General features: G+C 40.5%; 1 protein-coding gene and 1 long non-coding RNA gene across 12 annotated transcripts in view; one reads left to right on the forward strand and one right to left on the reverse strand.

The window, feature by feature from the left end:
- Nucleotides 1–16,629, forward strand: part of LOC128073350 (uncharacterized) — a 48,453-nt gene extending 31,824 nt beyond the window's left edge. Inside the window, exons 4-5 of the long non-coding RNA XR_008202685.1 lie at nucleotides 9,661–16,025; nucleotides 16,488–16,629. This is a non-coding gene — a long non-coding RNA (uncharacterized LOC128073350). The remainder of the gene's footprint in view (nucleotides 1–9,660; nucleotides 16,026–16,487) is intronic.
- STRBP (spermatid perinuclear RNA binding protein) overlaps nucleotides 1–22,303 on the reverse strand; it is a 72,290-nt gene that overhangs the window by 45,267 nt on the left and 4,720 nt on the right. For 7 of the 11 annotated variants that reach the window (XM_052668149.1, XM_052668142.1, XM_052668150.1 and 4 more), the window contains exons 2-4: nucleotides 8,014–8,185; nucleotides 5,021–5,238; nucleotides 1,144–1,309 (exon numbers count right to left, since the gene is read on the reverse strand). In XM_052668149.1, the coding sequence (XP_052524109.1) occupies nucleotides 1,144–1,309; nucleotides 5,021–5,238; nucleotides 8,014–8,016 (387 nt within the window). In that variant the 5' untranslated portion in view covers nucleotides 8,017–8,185. Of the gene's footprint in view, nucleotides 1–1,143; nucleotides 1,310–2,087; nucleotides 2,161–4,141; nucleotides 4,294–5,020; nucleotides 5,239–8,013; nucleotides 8,186–12,171; nucleotides 12,243–17,591; nucleotides 17,822–22,303 lie in introns of those variants that run through there. The other 4 variants (XM_052668143.1, XM_052668144.1, XM_052668151.1 and 1 more) reach the window with 4 other exon arrangements.

Here is a 22,303-nt window from a genome sequence, read left to right on the forward strand (position 1 = left end):
AGAAGCTAATATCTCTGTACATCAGGTGCAGGTTTTGCCCACTAACAAACCTACATCTTCCTTGTCTGTCCTTGTCTGGCATGTCTGCAAAACCTCCTTATTGTCATGACAGTTGTAAGCTGGTTTCATGATTTAGATCCCTCTTACCTCAACTTTAAAATAAAACCAACAGCAACAAAAAAAGCAAACCAAAAATCCCAAGCGTACACCAGCTTTTCTTATCACTTTCAACCTTTCTCAACTCACATCATCTGTGGACAGGGAACAATCATAGTATTTACTATCTCATATCTCTTTATGCGAACAAAGGAGCAGTGAGAACCAACAGCTGTCAGAAGTGGCAGAACACATATAGTCCATGTGGAAATAAGCAAGGCAGAAAAACAGATCAGGAGAGAAACGAATCCTGTTTGGATCTGGTTTGGAGAGAGGCACTTGCAGTGCAATATTTTGGGGCACAGTTTCTCAGTAACAGCGTTATGATTCAATCTGGATTGGACTTAAAGGTATCTGGATTGGACTTAAAGGTATTAGCTTTTTAGCTGCTTTGAAGAGACCAGTGTTAACTCTTAAGTGCTGGATGCCAAAATTAAAATGAAATAGCCATAAATAAAAACAATTATAAGCTCATGAATAAAATAAGCTACAACGAGCGACCATCTAAATTGACTTTTTTCTCACTTCAAATGTACAGTGGCACTTATTTTGGGGAAGCCTAAGGAAAGCAAAGCTACTACAGTGTAGAACTCAAGAAGTTCAGGCAGGGAAGCGGAGAACAACAAGGACCGCATGCTTGAGCAGGGAGTTATTTCTGAGACTACTGTTAGCTCACGTTACTGATTGGAGCAGAGAACAAAAATCAGCAATATTAGTTACTAAATAGAAAGGTTAGCTATCAGAATGGGAAAACTGACATCACAAGAAGGGATTAGGACAGCACCATGAGCAAGACGTTAAATTCTGTGAATAGCTACTTCATAACAACGCATTGGAGATGTGGTCTAGAGGTGTTGTCCTAGATTCAAAGTATGCTTTTTAATCTTTAACACATTTCTCTTCTCCTGGAAGGAATTACAGTCTTTACCCAAACACATCTTGCAGTGCTATCATTCATTGCTACAGGACTACCCTGAATTAACTCACCTGAATTTGAATGGGGAGATTGTCTTTGACTATACATAATAAGGTCTTTGTGGGTTTTTCTTTGCACATGAGAACCAGCTCCAAATCCATATCATCTTTTATCAGCAAACCCTTTGCAACCAAGCCAATTCTCATAACACCACACAAGGTCCGACCACTCTGATCCCTGGAAATGAAATAATTCTGAGTAATTAAAATGGTATTTTTACATATTCAAAATACTTGTATTATGCTATAACAGTGAGGAGACAAATGGATGGGACTGATTACAGTGCTGAAGTGGCATATTACTTATCAGAAAATTAAGCATAGAATGCTTTTATAAAAGTGGTTCCTATGAAAAAAAATAATCAAAGCATTGATTTGCAATTCACATGAGTGCAGAAGATGCCTAGCTCAAGTCACAAAGCACAAAAAAAAGCAAAATTAACTGTCTGCAGATCTGCCAAAAGAATACAGTAATTATGATGTAGACAAGCTCTGACAGAGTTCCCATTAGCAGAAGTGATCTGAGCTGTCTTTTAGCAATGCTCCAAGTTTAAACACAGCCGTAGCCCTTCATAATGTTTTGTTTAATTCATATAGTCAAACCTTAACCTTAAAATTTATATCAAAAATTATTATTATTTTAATTGTAGCACCTCCTGGAAACTGATTTTTCAATAAAAGTCCTGGTTCCAGAAAACCTTCCAGGCCTAATTCCTTCAACAGGTCTCACCAGTGAAACCTACAGCAACAGAGGTTTGAGTTCTAGGCACTAGATTCCAGTCCCCAGTAACACTTAGGGAACATTTAAGGACCACAGCAGACAACTTGCAAAGCGATGTGAGAACATTTTAGTTCTGAGTATTGAGAAGAAAACTGCAACAAAAACCAGTTTAGTAGGCTAAAGAAAAACCATAAAACTTGCATAATAAACAGCGAGGAAAATGCAAGAAATGCACCTTTGACAGTTCAAAACCAGCTACTGCCATGACTCATCTCACATACTGTGGCACCAACTAGCGGCACATCCCCCTTACAAAAACAACAGAAAGCACATAATCAGTAAAAGCAGAAAATCATCTCAGCCAGTAAGGCAGCATCCCTGTTCCTGTCATTGTTACCATCCAGTAGGTTAGACTGGATAAAAAAAAAACAACAAAGCATATCACATTGTAATCCAAGATCATCAAATGGATCTTAAGAGATCCTACGCTTCACTCGATCAATAACATCATCCAACCATCCCACAGACTTTGCGCAAGTACTTTAAGTGGAAATGCTGCAACAGGTGTCTGCACAAACAGAAGAAAGGAAGGTCAGTCAGCAGTCCCACTATCCCAGGAACAGTCAGAAGCAAACAAGCTTTGGCTTTTTTGAACTACTGTTACAGAAGCAAACAGCATCTCAACTTCTAGCCTGAAACTGTGCTACTTAGCCAGTATCTGGATGCAGATAATTCCTTTGAATATGGATTGCAGCTAGCAATGAAGATAATTTACATCGTAGGGAAATATACTTTAGCCCCTTTTAGCTTGTAAGTGATTAGTAAAATAATCTGCTCCCAAACAAATGCATAAATAAGCAAATTGTTCTATATGTATAAATAATGCATGGATGTTTGCAGTAACTGTACTCCAGATTTGTAATAGAGCAGAAGCACAAAACCACATGCAAAGGTGTGAATAGCAAGGCTGTCCAATTGTCTCAAAAGCGCTTAATGCAAGCCTGGAACTTTTTTAATATTTATTTTTAGAGAATCCATTCCACGGGCTGTGCTGTCCACATCAGAAGACATGTGGAGACACTGCCAGTAATTCTAAAAAATAACCAACAAAGCGTGTAGTGCACTTAGAAGGACTTTTTCTGTGGGAATTGGAACTTAAATACCTTCTTCAATAAGATGACAACATTAAATTGGCCATCTGTAGAAAAGCAGCCTTTCAATACAGCACAGTTATTCTGCAGTGGTAATACAATTGGCTAAAATAATTTTTTACATTAGTTTATGTAACAATATTCATGAATTTGCATGTCTTGCTATTTCTGTTTGAATACATTTCACACCAAACAAGTGATACATCACAGCTCGCGTGCCTGTTAAATATTTATGACAGAAAACATAAAGCCACAGGAATCGAGTACATCTGTACTTTTACTTTTCAAAGCTATTCTGTTATGGTCTTCATCTGGCTGAACATTTCCTATTAGAAACTACATCCGAAGAAGGCGGTGCCCCATTGGAACTTCACACAGAACAAGCAGTTCTTACGACAGTTCCCAGGCCCATAATTCTGTATTAGACAAAGTCCAATACGAGTATAAATACTAAAAAAAAATCTGCAGAAAAATGCTATTAATACTTGAGGGATTTTCTGTAGAACCCACAATGCTATTTGGAAATAGCAAGATACCAAGTCATGAATGCTTGCTGCTCCTCCCACCCATGAAGGATTTTTCCTAGTTAATACAGAAGCAGATTTCTTGTTTCTAAATTGGAGTACATTCAGATGGTGAGGCACAGCAGAGCTTCATACTGCATTTCCTGAATGCTTTATGAGACCTGGGAAGAGCTAAGAACCACATTACAACAACAGAACAAGAAGCAGCATTTCATTTTTAAAATTCCAAAGATACCCCACTATGAATTTAGGAATAACTGATAAATATAATGGTTATCAGTGTCTGTTCCACCTTAAGCAAGTATACTGTATTTTCTGTTCACAAACTGATATAACTGAATTAGGAAGACTGTGTCTTCTTCCATTATCCACACTGAATTGTATCTCACTCCAGAAGTACACAGTTCAGTGCGTTAGTATTTCTACTGCTGCTAGAGTAGTTTGTATTGCACCCTGACCCCACATATAAATGATTTTAAATATGTATTATTTACCAGCACACCAAAAAAAGGCCTCGCAGTAGAACTTTCACTGGCATAAAAGGTGTCAGAAAACATAAGGAATACATATGGATAAAGAATACACCATTAATCAGTTTTAAGAACAGAACTTACTGGGCAAAGCCCATGTAGCTGCAGACTTTCTTAATATTCCACACACCATAGGAAAGGAAATTGGAAGAGTCCTTTGACTACATCTCTAGTGCAGGTTACGTTACGGATGTAACCAGATTAGAGTCCCGAGAAGTTCAGTGGAGAAGTATTATCTAACAGGAAGAGCAGAGAACTGGAAATCAGGTTTTTCAGGTCATGACATATTTGCTGTTCGCCTCCTAGTGCTTCACTTCCTCATCTGCAAACTGGAGAGAATACTTACCAGAGCTGGAGAGCATATGAAACAGGAAGCCCAAGTTCTGGTTCTAAGTGCCCGAGTTAAAAACTTATACACCAAGAAACCTAAAATAAGGAGCCAGTTGTTTCAGCCTCTTCTTCAACTACTGGAGTTATGCTAGAACAAGAAAACTTGGCGCCACGTCAAGGAGCAGACTGGGACATACAGCAAACAGATGTTTCACTCAGAGCACAATATAACAGAAGGAAATGGATCCTTAGAAAAGCTGGTTTGCTAAGTAAACAGTAAGTTCATAAAAATCTTTTGTTTCTTACATGGAAGGAGTCCCTAAGCTACATGACTGCGGATTTGCATTCACGTGCTACAGGTACATGTATACACTGATTGCTGAAACATTTAACTGCTAAAATGCAGTTTCACATTACATGAAAATGAGAGAGCAACTGCTGCCTAAATCTTGCTTATTCCTATTCCTTGCACTCGCTCTGTATGTTCCCACCTCAAGCAGTGCAAATATATTCACTGTGTCCCATGAATATTTGTACACAACAGAATCAAAGCACACTACAACTCTTATTTAGTAGGAAAGGAACCTGCACAGTAACTGCACAGTAACATATTATGAGGCTCAACTCACTCACTTGGCATTGCTTTCTGCAGCTTCCTCCTTTGCTTCCACATCACCCTCACATTTTACAGACTTGTTCTTTTCATCCATCCAGTCAGACACATGCTTAAGGGCACATTCTACTGTTGATACCATGTTCTGGACAGCTTCAAGTTCTTCTGGAGATGGATAAATGGTTGAATGTTTCACCATAACATGGCGGTCATCGTTAGCAAAAGATCGGATAGATCTCTGTTACAGAGTGGGAAAGGAGAGGAAAAAGAACAAAATTATTCAGTTATCAATAGAAAGACATTACCTGAATGGCCGTCCTCACTGATAGATGTAAGAAAAGGTTTTATGATGACCATGTGTTGCAATCTGGCAGGACTGATTTCTTATCAGAGAGATACACAGACACCAAAGACTGTAATGGAATCAGCATTAAGCTGGCAAAATGTATAAGACTTAAGGTGAGGTTTCTTTTTGACACCTAGCATTGGATGCCTAGAAGCCTTTACTGGCCAGTAATACTGGCTGCTAACACTGGCACATCTGGAGCTCAATTTATGTTTATGTCCACAGTAGGATGAGATAACTGTGCTCTGGAGGTACATCCCTTGGGTCCTGAGCAACTCATTTCACTTTCAAACATCTTTAACTTCCCTTGTTCTTTGACTCGCTTGTTAACTAAGATCAGGTTTTCAAAGTCAGTGAAAGAACACCTAGACCCCAATCTTGTCCAAAGCATCTACATATAAAGGAGAAACAAACTGTGAGTAACAGCACTGAAGGAAACACCCTACCCAGCAATACCTGCAGGAACTTAGATCCTGAATTTCAGTGACCTTTCCTGACTGTCTGAAGCTTCAGTAGCTGGATAGCTCAAAGCAAAGGGAAAAGCTTAGGCACCTTGATGCCAAAAGGTAACCACATTTTAAAGTAGGCAAATTCAAAACGTAAGTAGCCCAGGATGAAAGCAAAGGGCTGACAAGGACAATATGGAGACAACTCTCTAAATACAACTTTGTATATTCTTGATGCATGGAGTGCAGCTGTCTGTCCTCAATTTCTGTTAGAGACAGTGGCAACCCCTTTAGAACAAATCAAGTAAATAGGCACTCCCCTACAGCTTTGTTGCTGCTGCAGACAAAGTCACAGACAATACGTATTGGTAAGGGCAGCTTAGCAAAATGCACTGGGATTTACAAAGGCACGAATGAAAATGAGGATAGGGATAAGCTGGTAAGGAATGCAGAAATTATTTCTTAAAAATATGATAAGTTTGCAATGAAACTTCAAGACCTGAGCAATACTGCTGAAGGAGGTAAACGTGGTTAAATGACTTGTGCCAAGAGGTTATAGTTTGCTACGCTCTGGCCAATTGAAACTCAGCTGATCTAAACAGCGACCTGGACCAGCTACACAGCACAGACCTCCAGCAAGTACACCTCTGAACATTCTCTAGACACATGCCAGTCACTACTGAAAGTCCCCTGGAACTTAGAATCATCAACCAGAACTCCATCCTCCTACACATTAAACACTGCAGATGCTTTAGTTTTTACCCCCTAGTTGGTGGGTTTGTTAACAGCACATACTCTGCAATAGCACACGTTTTTCAGGTCATAGAAAATCATAGAACTGCTCAGGTTGGAAAAGACCTTAAAGATCATCAAGTCCAACCACAAAATGGGCCTGTGAAGGATGTGGAAGGTTTTTGGGTCTAATACTTGTAGATCAACAGGTCGTGGCTTGCTAGGTTATTACATTCAAAGATCAGCACTACAGTTACTTCATTAACTTCTTCATGCCTCCCCACAGCAACAATTCAAGTAGTAAAAACTCATCAGCCAGGGGTCTGGTGTTACTCCAGTGCTTTTTACAGTTGCAAAAATATTTCCAGAAGGTTCCTCCTGAGGTTAATCTGCAGCTTGGGTATACAGAGAAGCTGCAGTTCTGCAGTGAAAATTGACAAGCTGGATTTATTCATTCATCTCTACCATCTCAAATATCATGAAATATCAATCAGGAAAAACAGTCAAACAACAACAAACTATTAACTCAGATATGAAGACTTTTCTGTTCTTTTCTAATAGATAAGCATTGGCAAGATCAATTTAGGCCAAAAACAATAGGAAAAGAAGACTTCACGTTGATAACTCTGCTGTGTCAAGTGTTCTTCCTCCCTTTGTGCTCTATAACAGGTAAAAATCTTATCTTGGATCATATATGTGTGTAAGTAGTTATTTAAATATAAACATACATCCTGGCTATCATCAGCCACAGCTATACAAGTGTTAGAGAGCAGAATTTAACATTTATTGCATTTATTCTCATTTCCCTTCTCTCAGCAGTAACACTTAAGAGGACTTACAATCTATGCTTAAACTGCTCTCCACAGTATTTTTCAGAACTGGGTAGGTTTACTGCCCTTCTGTGAGCACATCTTCAGAATCTTACCATCACAATCCTTCACATTTATACAGCTTGATAATGTAATCATCTCTGACGTTCCCAATTTGGGAGCAGCACCAGGTAGACTAGAAATGACTCCTTATTTAGTTCAATACACTTGGTGCATATCCTTTACTGACATCTCATCTATGCCGTTAATGAAAAGTGCATAGGACCACATGCATTCAGCTTTTAATACATGTGTACAAAAATACAAATAATTTTACACTTGCTGTTGTGAGCAAGGAGTGAAAGGGGAACAGCAGCATTTGGTTGTGCAGTCTGCAAGTTCAAGGTCACTCACACTGTTTGCTACAGCTTGCTAATGCTAGTTTTATTAGAAAAACTAGGAGCATCCCCTTCATTCACATTTAATAATTCATGTAATGCAACTCTCTGGTTTGAAATGGCTGACAAAATATCAAACCTCGTCTGCTTTACTCAAAGTATGCCCTACCATCTCCAATTTAGTGTGAGGTCAGAATATCTCCTTGCTTGTTTCATCAGGCCCCGTGCAAGACCATCAGAGAATATTATTAATGTGACCCTATGAAAGATAGGGATACCTACCATGATTTGTTACTGTTTCAGCTCTCTCTTTCTTTCTCCTTTTCCCTCCTCCTTGGTGTCTTTGCTAAGAGCTGTTTTGCTTGACAGAACTTCTTCATAAGCCTCTCAGTCCCTTGACAGCTCAAGAGTTCATAGAGCTAAGATGCTATAAGAGTCACTTTCTGCAACTCACCTGCAAAAAAGAAAGAGAAAACCAACTTGAATCCAGAAGAAACATGTTAATTCCAATAAGTGTTCAATGCAGAACACTGAGTCAAACCACTGACTAAAGCTTCACAGCAGAGAAGAGCTCGCCAAATCATCCTTCCCAGAACAATAGCAGATGTCACTACAGGAAGCAGCTTCATGCCATGTGCCCACACCTATTAACTGCTTTCCCATGCCAGTCAGAGCTTCTCTCAGTGCACTGTCAGCCAACTGGCAGTCTATATTTCTGATGCGAGGAAGATTGGAAATCCAAAGTCTCAAATACATATGAAACCAGCGTGAACAGATAGCTAGTGTTAACACTAATTTAATCATTAAAAAGTAATTAGCAGCTGAAATCCTCTGTGCGGCCTTTGATTCTGAATGTCAGATGCTGTACTTCGGGTGGCAATAACTAATCTCTTATTTAAAAAGAGGGATGTACGTTATAATAAACTGAAGACATGAGAATTGTGATCATGTCTGCCTGAAATCATTCATGATGATTTTTCTGCCCTTGCACTGCTTTTTGCAGTACATAACAGCTAAAAAAGCCTCTACAGCAGCCCTCTTGCACTAAACTAGAAGAATGACAGAGCAGGTAGTGCTAGAGAGGAAAGCAGAAGCTTACTGCATAGTTCTTGGAGAAAACTCCTGTTTTCCTTTCATTGTATATATTTTTGCATCAGCTTTCTGGCAACATTCTGAAGTAACTGGAAATCCCAGTCAGAATTTCTGCAGGGTGACACACACACACACACACACACACACAGAATGTTTTCCTTTTCTCCTGTATGTCAGTCTTTACTTCTCCAGCAGTATGTTACATGTTGCCTGTCAAAAAATCCTGATGGTTCCGGAGATTAAAAGCAAGTTTGGCAGCAACACAGGGACAGGTGAGATGGCTTATGCTCATATTAAAAATACCTGGGAAAAGCAAGCTAACAAAAGCCCTGAAGGACCTCTTTTCTTATCACAGAGGCTATGTACTGTACCAAGTTACCTTAACGCTCTACCATATTGCTTCCCAGAAGCAATCAAATAAGATGTTCTTCAGTGGGACCAGATTCCTACCTCAGGTGATCTTGAAAGGCAAGCAGGGACAGCTGGAAGCACAAGTAAGCACCAAGATTACTGCTTCAGCACTACTTAATACATGAGCTAGTCATAAGCTCATTCAAACTTAAAAGCTATTCACCATCTCTAGAACCAGACTCTTTATCAGGATTTTTGCTTAGCTTTTCCTATAATAGTCATAAAAATAATAATAATAATAATAAATAATATGCTTTAGAGTCGGCAGATGGCAAGCTAGAGATACTTATCAGACATGTTTCCAGATCATCTCTTTCAAATTAGATGGATTCAGTTTGAAGAGAGAACCACCTTCAGATAATCATTCTTCCCTGTGACTCCAGCACTTCACATTTTCAGTTTGCTGTCTTCTCTGTAACTTGGCAGATCAAGGCAGAGGACACTGGAATGTGTTGCTGAGTTTAGCGTGCGCCCAGCATGACATCTCCAGACTCCAAGCAACACCCGAGCCTGGACTCCCTCCTAAGTCTACTGCAAGCTGTTGCTTATCAGCTCGTACAGTATATTGAAAGCAGATGGACAAGGAGAGCTGGCTGAGCAAATTCTGGTGCTTCAGAAAAACTGCAAGCAGACTGTTGTCTAGAGGGCAAGCCTGCAGTCTACCTCACAAGTTCTGAAAACAGCCGTACCCCAGGGTGCAATTGTAGATATTTTCAGTGCTTTTCAGTGCTCTTTGAAAATACAGAGCAGCTGTGAAACATTTGTTTTCAGTCTATAATTTAGACAGTTGAAGCAGAGTCACCAAAACCTCTCAGAAGTCTGCTTTAAAAGGACAGTAACCATCTTATCTTAAAAGAGGTTCAAGTTTCAACAACATGCAATAGATCCAGATGAATATTTATTTATGAGTTTGATTCTACCTGCCCTTTTTCTCATCCATGAGTGGCTGAGGTCTGAGCATCATTTTATTTCTAGATTACAGCAGGATGCTTGTCCCTGTGCACTCATGGACGTAACAGCTGAGGTCCAGGCTAAAGGTACAAGAATATTATGTGTGATTGCCCTAAGCACTGGTTTCCACCTACTCTTGTAAGAAAATTCTAGAAAAAGCTACCAGCAGTAATGAGACCTTGGTGACCTTGAGAAAGTCACTTTACCTCTGTATCATGTGGCCCTAAAGTGTAAAATAGGGCCAATACTTGCTCCAAACCATGCTAGCAGTTGAGTAGAGCCTGCAGTGTGGTTTAATGTCACTGGGGATTTGACACAGTAGAAATGTTATTGAAACACCATGACAGTCTAACAGTGTTTCCATTAAACATCCCATCCTTCACAGAGGAAGTTTATGCTTTGGTGCAAGACAAACAAGGAAAAGAATTTCAAATGAGGCCTTTGTAGTAGGGCATATTCCTGCATCTGGCCGTTCTGTTCCCAAGAGAGACATTTCAACAGCCAGAAATAATGAATATGCTTATGTACCTTCAGGTGCTTGGGAACAGCACAGAGAAAAGCAGGAGAAACAGGTACTTGTCTTCCTTAAGGAGAGTGTTGTAACATCCGAACCTGAGAGCTGTGACCTTCTAGAATGCAGAACTGCTCTGGTGTTCTGAAGCCTCTCACAGCACACAGCAGTACTTGCACAGAGCGCTGCAGAAATGGCTTAACAGAGGAGGAAACTGGGGTCACTGTGCTCCATGTCCTCACTTCAGTGTGCTGCTGTTAAAGGCACAGATGCCATGCCATTTATTACAGTGTAGAAACTGGTCTTAAATGCTACAGCAAAAGGCACAGGCCAGAAATATTTATCTTGAGGAAAAATATCCTCCACCCTCATTATCTACCCTTACACCAACATCTGCTCACAGAGCTCCGTTTACAGCATTCGTACACCACCCTGATATCCCTCTGAGTTTGTGTTAACAGAGCAGCAAGGGCAACTACAGTTGCTGATAGCAAAGGAGCGAACATCTACAGCCTGAGGTGCATCAGACAATAACAGAAACAACTCGAATTTGCACAGAAGGGGTAAGAAAAAGTGGGATTTGTATCATTTTTTGATACTTTCAAAAAATCATAATAAGAGGACTGTAGCTTTAAATTGCAACTTTGTTTTAACTTCTGCTGTGCATCCAGGGGACAGGTAATTTTCCGTCACACCGTATATAGAGCTGCTGAAAATACGCTGCTTTTTTCTGTAGTATAATTTTATTGCTGGCCTCCTGCCAAGAGCCTTTCTGGCAGCATCTTCCACAGTTGGAAACTGTGTATCTGGGTCAGAAAAGACAAGTTGCTTTTCAGAACAGCTCAATACATTTGGCAGAGATGCTGATATTATAATTGAACTCTTTCAGCAACTCTTTTTGTGATGTACGCAGACATCAAACAAAACAAGATCTGCAAAGTTGATTAGTGTCAGAATAACTGACAGCGAAACAGCGAAATAGTTTTCTCTCATGTTAAAAGTATCAACAAACCAAGAGATATAGAGAAAAATGCAATTCAAAAGGATGCTGTGAGGAGCATGGGGCAGAGAAACCTGCAGAGTATGATCAACCTTTGTGCACGTTTGCTGTTTTAAATGCAAACTCCCTGTGTGCTGTACAGAACTGGTTTACTCATTCTGCATCACCAAAAAAGAGAAACTGCTGCCCAGTGCAACCATAAAAACAATCCGTAAAGAAATGCAGCCATAACACTGGGATATGTATTTACTAAGACTCAGGTTGCTTGCAACAATATTCTCAGCAACCATCCAGTTTCACCTGTACATCCACACAAGTTTTATTGTTTTCAAAGTTCCTGGCAGAGTTGCATCTGGCTTAGCCTTTAGAAGTCTGCAATTTTCCAGCCAGACAGAAAATTGTAAAGCAACACCACACTGAGAGCTGGAAAGGTTCTTCCTCTGACATTCTTACCCTACATACAATAAATACTGACCTAGTATCACTCCTGCTTGTTCTTAAGTTCTTAAGTTTGACAAGAAGCTCCTGTGCTCAGATTTCTTCTGAGTTGATAGGCCCAGCACCCCACTTTTATGGTTGCCAGAGACAGGTTAGGCACTCATTTGATAAACAGAATAGAGGAATCATCCAAGTCATTCTTCTGGGAGCCTGGGAGAACTTTTGGCTCTTAAATAACAAACTGACATAGGAACACAAAGTACAATCAACTTAATTAACATTCAGCCTGTCGGTAACATCCAGAACAGAACTGTCCATAAAACAGCACTATAAGAATATATATACATATATAAATAACAAAGGGAGAACTTCTTGGCACAGCCTCAAAAAAACAATACAAAAAAAACCACGGTTACATACTACATAAATAAATAAAAGCAAAGTATTCATCTTCAAACTAGCCAGAAACCATGACTACACTCTCCATGTCTGAAATGTTCAACTGATTTCCAGCTTCCAGCACCAAACACAGGCATTCCTGCTCTTCTCGCTAAACTGGACACTGGAAACCTGGAGCTACTTTGCAGTACAGACCTGCTGGTGAAGCAGTCATAATTTGATACCAACATTCAAAAAAAAATCACAATAAATTTCAAAACAGACTGCGTTCGTTTACAGTTGAAGAATTAACTAAATTAATAAAAAGGATCACATTACTGAAAAGACTCCATCTGTACTGTCAGTTTTCCCAGAGACATGCACTACTTCAGCAAATGCCTGGATCTAGGTCTGAAGTAACATCCAGCTCTCCAAAACAGAACCACATGTTCTGTCCCCTCAAGTACACAGCGCAGTTTGGCACCATGCTGGGCTTCCTGCTGCCTAAGCCATGCCACGCTCTCTGGTCTCAGTACCACAGTTCTGTAGACCTTCAAACTTTTGGACATTTTCCATCCCCATATCATTTCTGTCCACATCCTTACCTTTGTGTTTTTCTTTGCTCCAGAACCACAGTGGGAAGCAGTCACAGTGAAGGAGAGGATAAGAACTGGGACATTCTTTCCCCAGCATCCCTCAACTTAACTCAAAAAGCTGCAGTGCCCCAGTTTCCTTCCTGCTATGATTCATATCCCATTGACTGCATGTTAGCCTAAGCTACAGATTTTTTTCCTCTCAAAACAAAACCAGCTCAATACCATAGGAAACACCTATGCAGTTTGGATTCCTAGAGGACAGTCTCTGCAGGTACCATTTAGCACACAGGCTTATTGCAATGAAGTATCACCAGACACTTCCTGGGCACTCCAAAAGGTCAGTCTTACGTGACCACTCACCAACACAGAAGAAGATGTTTTTAAAATTCTCATGTAAAAGAGGAAGGCCTTTTTCCTTCAAGGTATCAGGATCAGCATCTCCCCTAGAATTCCTTCCTTGATGTCCCCAGTGGCAACGCATGAAGAACCTGGCATTTTCAACACTGCAAATTCACTCTGGATGGCACGCACATCAGCCACTTTAAACATTCATGACTCTCCACTTAAGTGCATTTTGTGATATGTCAGTCTTGCTGCCTCACTGACTTTTTTTTTTTTAAGAGAGAAGATTCACAAGGATCTGGAAGACTATCAGTGTCCGCAGGTGCTGTGCAAAGAGCTCTTCTGTTCTCTGCCAGTACACATCCACCATCAGACTTGACCACGTTCGAGTTCCACTCTGATGACCAAACAAGATTTTGTCTTCAGTTTCTGTATCATTCGTATTTCCCAAGTTGAGAACTGAATTCCTTAACTGCTTATTTATAACAGGATGGCAAAGTTTTACGTACCAAAATATCTGTAGCATCATATTCTAATTTCTTTAGAAAACACAGTTAAGTAATTGATCTTGAACTTGAGAAGCTGTATTAAAATTCAAATAAATAAGTATATTATCTGGGGAAAAACAAACAAACCCCAAGGAGCTGTCAGAATAATCCAACAGCCTCACCTGGCTGTGATTTTAAGGACACAAACACAACTTTGTTGCTTTGGTTCATTTCCCTTAAATTTCATGAATTGCCACAGATCTGTTTAATCTCTCTTTACAGCTAATGATACCATCTCTACTGTGCCAATTTACTCAGAACAGCATAAAATATACCAATGGTTCTTCAATCTTTGTCATTCACTGTTTTCTCTCCATCATGTAATTACCATCTCAGTTTGCTCTCTCAACATAAAGCAATACATGTCTAAACAACAAAACAGAAGGCTATGATGAACACCAGTGCCTTGGAGGCAACCTGCTTGCACAAGCCAAAGGCACCAGCATTTCAGTAAACGTGTGAAAGTAAGATGTCATCCAGGTTAGGAAGCAGAAGTGCATGACAGCAAGCTGTTGCAACTCCAGTGTAAAAGAAGGCGTGTACCCATTTTCCCTCAAAGCAAGCAAATAAACCATGGAATCAGCAGCAGCATTCAGAATGCTCTTGGCTTTGCAGGGAGATTGATTTACAGCAACCACCACCACCTCACTTTCTGCCCAAAGCTCCTCCATACACTGCAGTTGCTAGAAGTAACACTTGAAATTGCTGTCAGGGAAGGACTGGAGAAAAGCCGAGTTTGTTTATTTGGGGCCATTAACTGTATTTTACATCTAGATGTTTCAATTTCCCCTGATCACAGGAAATCTGCTATTCCTGAAAGAAACAGTGAAGGGATTTCTGTTTTTATTTTTTTTTAAAGAAGGCACGCTGGGAAAGCTACAGTAAATCAGGCTAGGAGCGCACAGTTCAAAATGCAGGGCACAGGATCAAAACCAGAACAAACAACATCCACTTTATAAACTAACAGCATCACTGCTAAGCTGGGAAGCAGTACGTGTAACCTTTCATCTCTCAGTCAGAATTTCTGATGCAGCTACATCACGTGACAGTCTTACTGGCTTTCTTACCTGCTTAACCATCAGTGTAAATCTGTGCCATGTCACAACATCATCATTATTAAAGGATATGGCAAAGAGAACAAGAACCAGAGAAAAGCAAACACTGAACTCTAGTCTTAAGAGCGCCAAAAAACTCCTTAGTCTTTACAGTCAAAAACCATATTTTAGTGTTAAAAGAATTTCAGGTTCTCACGTTGTCGAAATGGCTTCTTCCACCTATGCAGAAGCCTCAATGACAGAGCAGCGAGTGCCTGGAATGCAGTGGACAAACACTACCAGACAGTTCTGTGCTTTACTGAGACAAAATCTGAGAGTTAAATTTAGACTGATGACTTCTGCAGGCACTCAGATGTTTCTGCTTTAAGTTTTCTAGAAATTGCAAATGAGAACTTGGCAGAGTTTAAATTGACCCAGCATGTTTCTTCTGGAATCAAAATCATATTCTGTCCTATTACTCTGCAAAACTGTTAAGAAAAAAAAACCCATGCTTTTCAACACATGGCTTCAGACAACTGACAGAGACATTCCATTTATTTTTGTGCTGAGAAAAAAAACCACAGGTACCATTTTTTTCTTCTTCAAAAGTCACTACGAAAATTAATAGAGGAATCAAAGTTAGCTCCATGGCAGCATAAGCACAGTTTGCTGAACAACACTACTTACGTAACTGCATTAATTCAAATATGGCTACGGTAATTTCTTTCCATTTACCATGGGAAAATACATTGCACTTGGAGACTCTGATCTCATTCTTAAATACTAGACACTTAGCAGAGCATGCAGGTGTCACCAAGCTGTTCTGTGGTGCAGCTGGTAATCCTTGCAAACATTTGCAATCTTTGAATGGCAGCAGAGACACTGTGTTGTTTTCTGTTTGTTTGTTTTGCAATACCATGAACAGCTGATAGAATGAAAAAGCTCAGAGGTTACACACTGAAGAAATATAGGTCGTTACTTCTCCATCTGCTGGTAAACAGACAGCACTACCCAGTGTCCCCCTGCTAACCTACAGGATATTGTAATACTCAGAGCAGCTTAACAGCAAACACTAACATGTAATAAGCTCTTCCCTTTCGTTTGCAGTGTGAAGTTTCAGTGTGCTGTTATCAGAGAGCACAATGCGATCAGACTGAGCCGTACGCACAAGAGTTTCACAGCACGCTCACAAACATTACTTTTCTAATCCCTACAGTAGGAATAAATCTGATAGTTTCCATGTAGAAGAGACCCTATTCACCAAAGTCTAAAGTAAATTTCCTAATATCGTAGTAAATCTATGGTAAGACTTGGAAAATAAATTATTCAATTCCCATACATATTAAGTTGCAGAATACACCACTGCCCTCATCCCTCAGCTTTTATTAGACTTTTTTAGTTCAATTTTAACAGATTGCTGTTGGCTGCTTCTGCTATTCCATTTCTTCTTCACAGGACCAGAACCATCCTTCAAAGGCCAACTTGGCAAAAAGTCACAGTAAATGCTTGACAACAATTACCTCTAGACTCGTGAGATTCAAATTAGCAATTCTGTATCTGAGTATGGTGTGATTAAACTCAAGAATTTAATTCAGAATGCGTCCTATTTTCAGACATTACATTTTTTAACCACTCTCTTTGGAACGTCAGATGGACATGGACTCAGACACCTCGTGTCTTTTGAAAACGAGTGCAGTGGAGTCCTTTTGTTAGCCAGCACAAGGCACAGAGTCTGTTCTCGGGAAGAACAGAAGCCAGAGAAATGAGAACATTTGAGGACAGGGACCTGTGCCATTCTGGAAGGTAAGGAGAAGCCACACAGCCCCACTGTGCAAAAGCAGTCCACTCTTCAGCATGGAGCTTCTTTCTCTGGGAACCAAGTTGTAGCATATTGTTTTGGCTTTGAATGTTGAATTTCAGGCATACTCCACAGTTTGGAGTCCAAGTCAGCATTAACATTAGACACAAGCCACAGAGAAACTTCCTGTCATTCCAGAGCCATTGTCCTGCTTTCTCACAGATACTGAGCTCCAAAAGATGTCCTCTGATAACTGCAAATACGAATTTTTCCCAGTTCTAGGGTGTTTAACTCTTAGATTTTCAGTTATTGCTTATAAATGCTGCTTCTTCTGAGAATGGACAAACATTTATGGCTTCACTGCATAAGCCCTCCAAAAATAACTTGAAAGTCAGTAGTTAAAACCCATCAGTGTATCATGTTTATTTTGCAGATCTGTTACCAACTCCTAGTATAGAAACTTTGCCAAAAATGAAACTTCTAAGAATTTTTTCACTATTGACTCCTGCTCTTAAAGGCTCTCCAAATTCCTCTTACAGCTCCACTGCTGGGAAAAGGAGGGAAAAAAAAAAACAACTGCTGCTTTTTTTTTTTAATTACTGGCCTGTTTTGGTCACCTGGAAAACCACACGTGAAGCTGGTGCACTGACAGGCAACCGCTTTTCAACATATGGAAGCATTTGGCCATTGAATTTTTTCTTCAATGGTTTCTTCAAGATTCTGATGCCAATTTACATTCAAAATAGCAATAGGTGACGCACCAATATCACCTGGTAGGACATCCCCTATTCCAGGGGCATGGGTGAGGAGATTTTTGAGCTCACAGCACCATCTCTCAATGCAGTTTTCCTCAACCAGACGTGTCATATCCTCAAGTGTCCATCTGGGATAGAAAACAGCGAGAAAAAAATGATGCGTGCATTCAAGGACCAAGAGACACACTGAGACCCACTAGACAAGAAAAAGATGCAACTTCTCAAAAGGCACTCAGGCACTACAGGTTAACTCAAAACAATCCCAAACAACTGATTGGCAGGCTATATTCCAGAATAAAATTGTGGGCACGTTTGCACTGGGTCTTGCTGGGAGACACTTTTCTGCTATGAACCTCTGGATGGTTTCATCAAGTTTTTTTCCCCCCCTCTTATAAAGATTCACTGAAAACTCAGCATGCAAGAGGTAAAACAAGAGGTTAATCAAGATAAATGAACACAGAAGTTGGACAGTCGCCTCCTTTAAAACAATAAAGCAATTGTGTCCCATAGATATAAATAATTGTTCTAAAAACTCCAATCTGCACAATTGCAAAACCACCAACTACTCAGTTGGGAAAGAGTGATTGAAAGTAGCTTAATTACCAGTTAATTGCAGAAGGAATAAACACTTTTTCAAGAAGTGCATTATTGAGATAATAGAGAACTGTATACAATGTCAGGTTTTACCCCATCACCAGACCCACTGCTAGCAGTCCCAGAACAGCGACAGCTCACCGTGAAGCATCCACAGTTTGACAGAAACAATGCAGGACTGTCAAAACCTCAGTAATGAACTGCAGCGGTACACCGTGAACTCTGCACATAAGGTTTTCTCTCCTGTACTGCAGAGAAACAGAGTGCTCCAGGAGCTTCTCTCTCCTCTCCCCACACAGCAGGCTGTACAGCTGCCCTGTTCCATCGCTGCTGCGCTGAGTGTCTGCAAGCTGCTCCCGTGCTGCAGTGCTGGACAGCCAGAGCCCAGCAGGGGAAGCGGTTTGGAGCTCCTGCAGCTCACAGGAGGAGCACAGCAGGCAGCCTGGCCCCACCAGCCAGCTCTGCCCCACATTCTGCCTCCCCATCCTCCAGCCTCCCATTCTTTACACACGAGGATGACAGCAAGCTTTTGCAACCACATGACAACCTTAAGAGAGATTTTTCTTTCCCAACAAGAGTAGCCAAAAAGCACCTTTAAAAAATCTTTTCCACACCACCAACCTTCTCTTTAAACGCTGCTGTAAGGAACGCTGCAGTCCTTTCACAGCATAAAGGATGACAGTTTTCTGATCTCCAGAATTCTGAAGTATGAAGAAAACTTAGGACTACATTTTGTGGACAGTATGCATGCAGTCAACCAACTGCACACACACAGTTTTTACAGGAAATATTCTGAGCTTTGTAAACACGAGGAGCACAAATAGAACAAGGAAAAGAAAAGAGGGGAAGTACAACAAATCCCTGCACTCCTCAGCTCAAAGCCAAAATTCAGTCTTCTATGTACTGAGCATGAGACTTGCTAGTGTATGTACTGTGCAGTGAGGGTAAAGAGACTCATTGAGGCACAGCACACCTGCTAAAATTGGCAGTAAAATCAGTCAGCTCCTGCAAATCAGTAGTGCCCAGTGCAAACAGAAAGTAAGTCTTCATTTCTCTGGCACAAGATTATGGCAAGTACCACATACAGGTCAAACATTTATGAACAAAAGTAAAGAATCTAGTCAAGGCATTTACATTAAAATAAAGATTGCATTTCACTGTGTGGGAAAAAAACAACCAGTAAGTGTACCAGAGTCCTAAGCTCAGATGAGCTCTCTTCAAGCAGTTCTTCCTAGGAAAAACAGCATGGAGACAGCCTGAGCCAACTACACCCACTGCAGAAGCACCAGGATGATATTCAGGCATTGCAATAATTGCTACAGCATCCACAGTAAAAGGATACAGGAAATAAGGAGTGAGCTTTTGACACTTTTATCTGGACTTCGCCCACCTGTGGGCAACTCATTGATCCAAATTAAATCAACTCCGTATTTGAGTGTTTCTACTCTGAATCCTTTCCTGCCTTAGCATTCTTTCAGTACACATGCTCTCCACCAAATATCATTAAACTTGACAGAGACAGAGAAAGTTTTGTAGACATAATGCTGGAAGGATGACCAACATCATTCTGTAAGGAAGAGACCAGTGGCACCTTTGCACGGTACTGCTGCAACTTCTCACCAAGGATGGAATTCTGTTATGACAATGCTGTGTTTGTGCTGCATTACTAAAAGCACATTTGGAAACATCTCAACAGAAACCAAAACAGAGGTATGTTACTACCCAACTACACAGGAAAAGATTCATTTGTAACATGCAGCCAGTTTAACAATTGCAGATTCCACATTAAAGAGCACAAAATGTTCCACCTTTGCACTAGTTAAGTTTGACTAAGAACTGCAACTTACTGAGCAATGCTCAAAGCAGGCTGTACTGTTCCCCTGTTAAGATTCTCCTTTAGCACGTCACAATTCCTCAGCAGCTGAAGCTCTATCAGTAGTTCTGTTCAAGCCCTCTCTGCAAGTTTTCTCAGCTCTGCTATCCTATTTTGTTTCTCGCTGAAACTGAATTTGAAGCTCAGGCTCCAGACCCATAGCAAGAAATTAAACAACAGAACTTTGTTCATTTGTTTATGAAAGAACCAGGAGGTCTCCAATTTCAGGTTCTTCAGTGTTCTGGTCAGGGTGGAAACAACGTAACGTGGTCGAAAATTAAGAGCATTCAGTTTTTAAATCAGACCTGCTGGAGATGCACGCTGCCTTTTACTATAATTACCTCAAAGAGCGTCATCACTATTTAGATAGCAACAGATTATTTTCTCTAAAACACATTGTACTGTGAAATGTAAACTGGACGAGTATCACACTGATTAGCTGTTACAGCATAAGCATGCAAAGAATTGTTCTAAATCAAATTTATTCCTTAGCAGGATAGTTTTGAAAGGAACAGTCCAGCCCCAGTCAGTCATCTCTAAGTACAAAAAAACGTAAAATGTATTTAGAAGCTACAGTGTCAGGATTAGCATAATTTACTAGGACTGAAAATTCAACTAAACTTTTTAAATTTGGTTGAAATACTTGAGTTACAAGAGGTTCTTATGCACTTTCAAGGTGGGAGTAGTGATTCTTTTCTCTTACACAAATTTAGACAACTGTGTTCTCTTTTCAGCCTCCTGGCCATCTGTAGAGATAGGGAGGTGTGTGCAGATGTGGGCTCAGAGCAGAATGAGCTACTTGTCTCAGCTTGTATTTTTGGCAGTCACCAATTTCACCCTCACCCACCAGAAGCAGAGCAGTTACCAGCCTTGTCTTCAACCCTTTTCTAAGTATCTGCCTTTCTTCCTGGCTTTGCTAGAACACTTGTCACCATATTTGCCCAAATACATTAATTAGTGGCTTTAAACTAACAGTTTTTGCGATGGAAACATTTCAGGTCTTTAAAGAGGGAAAAGACTGAGATTGAAAGTGGAAGAGGAGTAGATGTCCAAGTTCTCTAAGTTCATACCATATACATCTGACAAATAACTTCAGAAGATATCAGAGATTACATCTGAAACCTCCTTTCCCTATCTAATGCTGTCCTAAGTCTTCATAAGGCAACTGAGCTCAACTTCCTTTGCTTTACTTAGGATCCAGCTGCTTGCTCCAACAGGGACTTAAGTAGAACTTCAGTCTAGATTAATTAAAGAACTGGAGGAAACTTCCATTCTCACTGCATTTGTTTTTCAGGAAAGGAACTGGGGCCATAGAAATTTCTTCTTTCAGTTCACTTCAAGGTACAGAGTCGAGCAACTGACATTCAGCTACAGTATTTCTAACTTTAATTAACAGGACACCCCTACCAGGCACACTTGTCGCGCCTTTATACAAAAAGCCAAGAAGCCATAGAATCATATAGCATGTGCTGGAATAAAGATACCACACACAAGTTTCTAAAGCTTTACCCATTTCAACAGTGACAACCAAATTCAGCGGGGTGCACCACGCTGCCTGGTTTCCAGTGCCCTACAACAAATGGCAACATTTTTCATGTCTCCTCCAAGATCAGCTCTGTGACTCAACAAAATCCAGTGCTAAAGATCCATCCCCCTAACAGAAATAATAATTCATAGTCTCGTTGCCAGTAAGATAGATCACTTCATACTGAAGTCTCACCAGACAAGAGCAGCAGCATTGTGCGCCCATGAAGATCCTGATCCCAAGCCTCAGGTCTCCTCATCTTCTGTGACTGCTGAGCTAAAGCTCATTTCTAGAAACAGGCAATTCTTGTTCCCAAACCAGCTCCACATAGCTTCATGCTCACTTGTAGTCCCTTAATGCTTTTCCAGGAAGGCAGACACTGCCAGCTGAGAACTATGATTAGGGGAAGACTCTGCTTAGGGTTATAGACACCGGAATTAACACAGTGGCTTGGGAGAAACATTTCCGTGTGTAACATTGTATTTGTACCTCAGAGGATACTTAAGGACACCTCAGGGCCCAAGGCTTTAAACACTACACTGATACTCAGATTCGCTGTGCTACAAGTCAAACAAGAAATGCATTTAGTGAAAGTGTCTCCCCTCCCAAGAATAAAATGAAGGAGAGAAATAAAGGCCTTCCAAATCAACTTGCTCTTTGCTGCTCCTGCGGGGCAGCGTATGAGGGGTAATGGCAGTTCCTCACCGCTGAGTTTGTTTGCTCTGA

Source organism: Tympanuchus pallidicinctus, unplaced genomic scaffold, assembly GCF_026119805.1.
Source record: "Tympanuchus pallidicinctus isolate F22 unplaced genomic scaffold, pur_lepc_1.0 scaffold8, whole genome shotgun sequence".
NCBI classification, from domain to species: domain Eukaryota; kingdom Metazoa; phylum Chordata; class Aves; order Galliformes; family Phasianidae; genus Tympanuchus; species Tympanuchus pallidicinctus.